We start from the raw sequence: 7,474 nt of genomic DNA, 5'->3' as shown, positions 1-7,474 counted from the left end.
AGGGTCTGGGGAAGGGGCGCGGAGATGGACGGGAAGGCCTGAGAACAGCCAGCCAGAGGGCCCCTCCCCCGGGCCTTGGCCCGTCAGACCTGGAAGTGTGTTTGCATCACTGGGCACTCAGGGGTTAATGATGGGGAGTGGACAGGGCCGGGTATTTAACTATTAAGGAAGCGCCCGCCCGCAGACCAGAGGTGCCCCTGCTCACCTCCTTCTCTGCAGCCCAGGTCCCAGCTCCCAGCTCCCAGCCCCGGCCCTGCTCACTGCCCCTCCCCCAAGATGAAGCCTCCACCTCTTCTGACCTTCCTCAGCCTCCTGGGTAAGTGACCTCTGTGACCTTCACCCTTCCCCTGACCCAGCCAGGAGCCCCAAACTCCCTGGCCCGGGGAGGGTGTGGTGGGTCATCCTGAGGCCAGTCCTGCTTGAGCCAGCACTGGCCATTGGGAGGGTGCGGGTGGGAGAGATGCCTCGGAGGCGGTCGGGGGGCATGAGGAAGGGGTTGGCTGGGACCCCACACAGCACACACTCTCGCCTCCATGGTGGAAGGATCTGGAGGGGCTGGGGGAGGTCCAGGTGGTTAGGAAGCCCAGCTGGTGGCGTCCGATGGCACGTGGTGGGAACAGGGTGCATCTGGGGGCCCAGGCCTGCCAGCTGGGGGAGGGTCAGGACCCGGGAGAGACTTGGGGAACAGTGGGGTTATCCTGGGAGGTGGCAGAGGAGAGGGGGAGGGGATTGGGTGCAGTGACATGAGGGGGGGAGGTGCAGTCACCCGGGTGCAATGGAGATATTATTACCGATTAGCGTTATTGATATTGGGAGGGAGGTGCTGGGGACACGAGGTTAACTGGACAGCCAGAGAGATGTCTGACTGGGATGGGAGGGGACCTCAGGGGACGCTCAGGGATCTGAGGGCACCGCCCGCCCCGCAGTGGCCCTGGCTGGCGGGAACCTGCTCCAGTTTGGGGTGATGATTGAGAAGATGACCGGGAAGTCGGCGCTGCAGTACAACGACTACGGCTGCTACTGCGGCATCGGCGGCTCCCACTGGCCGGTGGACCCGACGGACTGGTGAGCGGGAGGCCCACGGGGGCCTGTCTGGGGGTGGAGGAGCTGGGGGAGCACCCCTGGAGGAGGGAGGAGCCGAGGCCATCTAGGAAGGGGGGCTGGCCTCTCCTGGGAGCCCCCGAGCAGGCCCTGGTGACCCTTCCAGGTGCTGCCATGCCCACGACTGCTGCTACGGGCGCCTGCAGAAGCTGGGCTGCGAGCCCAAACTGGAGCGGTACCTTTTCTCGGCCAGCAAGAGCAACATCCTCTGCTGTGAGTGATGCTCCGAATGCCAGGGAGGGGGCTGGCGTCAGGCAAGAAGCCCCTCCTGACGGAGACCCCGGCACCGGGCCCTGGGCTGGAGGGATGGGGTCTCCCGCCATCACAGAACCCGGAGAGGCATGTCCACCCCCACCTGCTCCGCCTGGCACCCAATCTGGAGCCCTGTGATCCCTCTGGCCCTGCCCTGGCCTCAGGCACTTCCCCCACCCAGAGGCCTCCCTGTTCCAGGGGCTGGGAGAGGAGCCAAGGGGCAGAGCTGAGCCAGGGCCCTGAGGAGCCGCACCCACACACCCTCCCCAGGCCTGGCAGCAGCTCGAGGTAAAACCCCCAGGACAGAGCCGCAGGGCACGGGCCCAGGCAGAGAGCGGGCGCTCTGATTTGGGACAGCAGACGCCATGCCCGAAGGCTGTGTCCCCCAGGGGCCGCCAGGCTGGGCCCATTTGCTCAGCGTTGCCAGGCCCCATGCCCACTTGGACCAGCTCCCTTTCCTCTGGTCCCCACCCTGAGAAGCAGCCTGGACCAAGTCAGAGTGAGGAGGGCTTCATGCAGCCCAGCCCCCGCAGAGCCCAGACCAGCTAACCCAGCCATCTTCCAGCTGCAAAGCCGGGGCGGCCTGGAGGGGGAGCCGGCGCAGGGTGGGGCGCAGGGAGGGTCACAGAAGACTCAGCTCAGCCCCCGGTTTGTGCTGGGGGAGGGCAGAGCCAGGACCACAACCACCGGGGGCAGATTTGGCTCAGTTTCTTGCTCCCGCAGCCATCTGCTCAGCGAGGCAGCTTTGTCAGGGAGTGAGCTCCCCAGCCCTGGGGTGCCTGCAAGGCCGGATGGCCCCAGTCAGGGCAGTGCTGGGAGGTGTCAGGTGGGTATGGACACAGGCTCGGGGCTGGGCACCCCTCGAAAGCCTCTGCCTCCTCATCTATGAAATGGAGGTAGTCACACTCACTTGCCCAGCTTCAGTCCAGCTCCTGCAGGAACCACCCAAAAGAACTGACTCGACCCTTAAGCCCCTTCCAACTCTGTTTTGCTGAAATAGCACGAAAAATGGAGAGCGACCGCTGAGGGGGAAAGAGCCGGGGACATTTCTGAGCTGTGGACGTGTTCCTGGGGACAGAAAGGAGCCAGGGCCACTGGGGCAGGCAGGGAGGGAAGGCGAGGCTTAGGGCCCCCGGTGCCTGGTACCAGTTCTGCTCCCCCGCTGGGTGGGGGCACACACGTGGAGGGGGATGGGCAAGGTAACTGTCAGAGAAATGGGCTCCGTCCACTCAGACACAAGCACAGGGGCCCAGCCTCAGGCCCCACGGCCTCCAGTCTGGGCACAGGCTGCTCTGGGCACGCACAGCCCATCTGGGATTGGGTCGCTGTCATTCGTAATTTTCCTCTCGGCTTGATGGCTGCAATCCCCTGTCAGCAATACTTCACATGGGGCAGGAGCTGCCTAGAAATCCCCTCCCCCCCCACCCCCCCTCTCCCGCCACAGATGAGAGTTAGTGGACCAGCTGCAGGGTGGAAGCGGGTGGGAGGGCGGGGGAGGGCAGAGGAGCGAGCTGGGGGAGGAGGACAAGCTTGCAGCCTCCCAGCATCCTGGCCTGGCAGCCCTCCTGTGTCCACCCTGTCTCTCACCCATCCCTGAGACATCCCCATGAGAATGAGCTTCCAGCAGAGCAGGGGTGAGACTGTGGACCCGGAGCCTCGGGTCCCTGACTTGCCTTGTCCCCGCAGCCGGCAGAACGGCCTGCCAGCAAGAGACCTGCAAGTGTGACAAGACGGCTGCACTCTGCTTTCGCCAAAACTTGGACACCTACGACCGCAAATACGTCCGCTACCCCAACAAGCTGTGCACAGGCCCCAGCCCACCCTGCTAAGGCTGTGCCCCCCCTCCTCCCTGTGGCCTTTTGAGGCCCCGCCTCCAGCTGCTGCAGCCCCAGGCTTGGGGAGCATTGGCACCAAAGGCCCTCCTTCTGGAACATTCCTTTCCTGCAAACCCATCCCACCCTGAAGATGCCCAGAGTGTGGCCGGGACCATTGCTGGCCTCCCAGGCCATGTACCCCTTAGCAAGAGGCAGGCCCCGGAAGCTTCAGCACCCAGAAGATTCCATAACCCACCCCTGGACTCTCAGCTGCCTCTTCTCAGTGAATGCTTCTCATCCTATATAATAAAGAGGTGATATGCAAATTAACCCTCACGCCCTCACAAGATGGCTGCCTACGACCAGGCCGGCAGGGGGGTTAGTGAGGGACGACCAAACAACTGAACAAGCAGGCTGCGTGGGGCAACCAGGCCGGTGGGGGCAGGGGGCAGTTAGGGGCAACCAGGCAGGGCAGGTGTGGAGGATTAGGAGCCGGTGGTCCAGGATTGTGAGAGGGCTGTCCGACTGCTTGTTTAGGCCCGATCCCAGGGATGGCAATGGGACATCCCCCGAGGGGTCCCAGATTGGAGAGGGTGCAGGTTGGGCTGAGGTTCCCCTCACCACCACCACCCCCCCCCATGCATGAATTTCATGCACTGGGCCTCTATTAATTCTAATATTCTCAGGTTCTATCTTTGTAGAATTTGATTAATCTACAAATTCATTCACTCACTCATTCTTTTTTTGAGCACCACCCATGTGCGGGCAACGAGCTAAGCACTGGGAAACAGCTGGAACAAGCCAATATGGGTGGCCCCTGCATGCGATTCCAACCTCCTGTCCTTTTGAAAACCCAATTGATAGACCTGAGGGCTCTCACCCTGCAGGGAGGTGTAGCAATAGTGCCCTCTTGTGAATATTCTGAGAATAGCAATTTAGTAAGAGAGGGACATTCTGAGGACAGCACCTTAGGAAGGGATTAGCTACAATAGTGGACATTATTAGGACAACTGACTAGTAAGTGGTCAGTCACAATAGCGCCCTCTGGTGGACATTCTGAGGACAGTACCCTAGTAAGGGGTTAGTTACAATACTGCCTTCTTGTGGACATTCTGAGAATGTCACCCTAGTAATGAATTCTGGAAATCCTAAAAGAAAACCTATTAGGGCTCTCAAAGCCTTTGGCATTTACCAGGCACTGTTTTATGTAATTTTAAAAATATATATTTTTATTGACTTCAGAGAGGAAGGGAGAGGGAGAGAGAGATAGAGACAGAATCATTGATTGGCTGCCTCCTGTACACCGCCTAGTGGGGATTGAGCATGCCACCCAGGCATGTACCGTTGACAGGAATCGAACCCAGGACCCTTCAATCCGTTGGCCGCTGCTCTATCCACTGAGCCAAACCAGCTAGAGCCGTAATTTTTAATTCATTGAAAGGAAGAAAGGAATGGAGGGGTGGAAGGAAGGAAAGAGGAAGGGAAGGGAAGGAAGGGGGAGGGGAAGAGAGGGAGGGGAGGGGAGGGAAGGGGAGGGGAGGGGAGGGGAGGGAAGGGGAGGGAAGGGGAGGGGAGGGGAGGAGGGAAGGAGGAAGGAAGGTCAGACATAGGGGCTACATCAATGCTGGAGAAGGGACTGTGTTGCCTGATTGTTTAATAGCTTGCCTCTCCAATTTTGATGACAAGATTGGTATTGGTTTTGCTTTTGTTCCCACTTAGCCCCTAACAAAAGCTATTCACGAAGTACTCAGTTAAATAACTTGCTTGGCATTCAGAGTTCGATTATGATTCCATGGACATTTGCCTGCTCCTTTGGGGTTCTTTGCAGTGTCGCTGCTGGACAACGGAATGCTTATTAAAAGTTCACTCTTTCCTCCAATAAGCTTTTCTACAAGGAGCTCCTGGCTCCTTGCCGAATGCTGATGTGTCCAAGGAGCAGGCACACACCCCTGGTTATTCCACACAGTAAATGCTGTGACACAGCTCAGATTGGAGTTTCAGAACCAAGGGCTCTTCAGCCCTCCATCCTCCATCCAGTCTCCATCCTGCCCACTGATGCCACCTTCACCTTCCCACAGCTCGACTTCCATCACGCCACTCCTCCGCCATTGCACCATCGGTAGCTCCCCATTGTTGCCAAACCTTGCAGTCAAGCTTGGAGCCACCTGCTTTTCCAGCCTTGTTTATCCAGCTATTTCTCGACGCTTCTCACCATTCCAGAGCATACCCCCTGCTTTCCTGCCTTCACACCTGTGCCCAGTAGCTTCCTTCAACTTAAAGCTTCCCTGTTCACAGGCTCCCTGTCCCATGTCCAAGTCCACACGGGGTAGGACACGTCTCCAATGCCACCTTTCCCTAACGCTTTCCACCAGGAGAAGGATTCGCCCTCCTCTGAACTGCCGAGCAAGGTGTTCATACCTCCCCTGGTGCTGCTCACCCGTTACTTGAGTTCCGGTGCTGGGTTCCTATACAGTGGAGGCAGACTGCCCTGGGTTCAAATCTATGTAAAATGAAGATAGAACCATCAGCCTACAGGGTGGCTTTGAGGTTTAAATGAGTTGACATACTCAAAGTGCCTGGAGCATCTAGACTAGGTCACTTGACATATTTTGTCTCCCCTGTTGTATCCATCACACAGTAGATGCTACTACATAAATACTGTCCCTATTGATCCCTGGAACTGTTTCAGGGAAGTGGCATCATGCGTATGGTAAATACTACGCTAATGTATTTTAATAGCCCTTTGGCTCACTACTCTGAGTGCTCATTTATCTTAAGTGGACACGCGTTTGAAAATCATTAACCCTCAGTGCCCTAAGCGGATGCCCCAGAGAGGCAGAGGCAAAACCGGCTGGAGAGCGAGTGCACAGCAATTCTCCTGGAGGGCTGCTGCCTGTGGCGGTTGCCAAGGTCACCAGGCACCCACGGGCCAGCTCCTGACACAGAGACACAGTCAGACAGACTACGTCCCCACTCAGCACATGACCAGCATTTGTAGCTCAGCCTCTCTCCACAGGAATTGCACATCCTTAATCAATTCTGTCACATGCACGTGGGACGGTCCACTCTAGGGTTTTATTTATGCTGGTCTTTCAGTCCAAAATGACTTTGTCCCCATTTTCACATCCCATCCCCCTTCCATGCCTGGTCCAATGTCACGTCCTCCACCGAGCCTTCCTGGAGCTCCTCTGAACTCCCGGCCCTCCCATCAGCCCTTCTTCAACGGCCTGTCTCTCCCCACTTTCACTCCAGGTCCACCTGACTCAATGCTCAGCAATAAGGACCCACACACAGCACAGGTGCAGTCAGTGTGGATGGGTCCTAGAAGTCTGGGTGGGTGAACGAACTGCATAAAAACTGAGTCTCTTGAGAGACCTCAGTCCCTCCACCACAGGGCGGTCCAGGTCGCGTCTCCAGGGTGGAAAATGTTTCCTTCTGCCAAGCCAGAATCGAGGAAGCGGCAGGACTGTCTTGCCCCTTTGCAACCACAAAAGCTGTCAATCTTGACCTACAACCCCAACTGCTTCACCACGGCCCCAGAGTGCCTCCAGCGGTCCAGCCAGAGCCACATTGGAGCAGGGCACCTTATGACTCATGGGGATGGCATCTCAAGGCACACGCACTTCTGTGCGTTGGGGAAGGACTCTGTGGTGTGCCTGTGACCGGGGAACCTACACCTGGATTCCCAGCTCGGCTTTCTCTAGGCAACCACGAGCGGTTACCAAGAGCCATTCCCCCTGTGGTATTTCAACCTTTGGCTTCATCAACTGTCACTCACCCAGTCGGCGATGCTGCAGCCTAGACGGAAGCAGGGTAATGCTGTGCTCTGATGATTCCCGACAGGCCTGCGGACATCCCTGTCGCCCAGACCCAGGCAGCAGGCCCCTCCAACACCACCCAACCCGTCAGGGGGCCCCTGGCCCCAGCTGAACCCTGCACAGGGAATTAAGGAGACGTGCATGCCCCCGGGTGTCTGAGTCACGGGATGAGGTGAAAACCACACCAGGACGGGACTGAGGAAGAGCCTCCTCTGGTCTAGACACTCTATCATCAAGGTCGCACGGAGCCCACTGGAAGAATCCTTGATGAACAGAAACCAGAGGGAGAGCGTGGGAGTCTCGGGTGGCGAGGCCACGGCGAGGCCTGGAGAAACCGTCTCGACCTCAGGGTGACCAGAGCCCTGGTGAGGGCCGGGCCCTGCTGGAGGCGCTGAGGATTCACCCACCTCTGCTTGTCTGTGGCCACCCCCCTGCTTTGGAGGACGTTTAGGTGAGTCACTGCTGTCCGTGTGTCTAGCTCCTCCTAGA

The 7,474-nt window shown here is 58.3% G+C and overlaps 1 protein-coding gene across 1 annotated transcript; it reads left to right on the top strand.

Annotated features, from left to right (window-relative positions):
• Positions 1-276: 276 nt before the first annotated feature.
• Positions 277-3,471, top strand: PLA2G2E (phospholipase A2 group IIE). The gene is made up of 4 exons (XM_036351628.1): positions 277-316; positions 927-1,065; positions 1,208-1,314; positions 3,040-3,471. The coding sequence occupies exons 1-4, from the start codon at positions 277-279 to the stop codon at positions 3,180-3,182; spliced, it is 429 nt and encodes a 142-aa protein (XP_036207521.1). The 3' UTR covers positions 3,183-3,471.
• The last annotated feature ends 4,003 nt before the right edge of the window (positions 3,472-7,474 follow it).

This window comes from Myotis myotis, unplaced genomic scaffold (genome assembly GCF_014108235.1).
Source record: "Myotis myotis isolate mMyoMyo1 unplaced genomic scaffold, mMyoMyo1.p scaffold_m19_p_2, whole genome shotgun sequence".
Lineage (NCBI taxonomy): Eukaryota > Metazoa > Chordata > Mammalia > Chiroptera > Vespertilionidae > Myotis > Myotis myotis.
The sequence above is the reverse complement of the archived record's forward strand: the minus strand, read 5'-3'. Positions and strand labels throughout refer to the sequence as shown.

Bases quoted from the DNA above. Each gene is read 5' to 3' on its own strand.
- PLA2G2E (XM_036351628.1), top strand. From the start codon at position 277: ATGAAGCCTCCACCTCTTCTGACCTTCCTCAGCCTCCTGG. The intron at 317-926 runs GTAAGTGACCTC...CCCGCCCCGCAG, and splicing joins GACCTTCCTCAGCCTCCTGG to TGGCCCTGGCTGGCGGGAAC. The intron at 1,066-1,207 runs GTGAGCGGGAGG...TGACCCTTCCAG, and splicing joins CCGGTGGACCCGACGGACTG to GTGCTGCCATGCCCACGACT.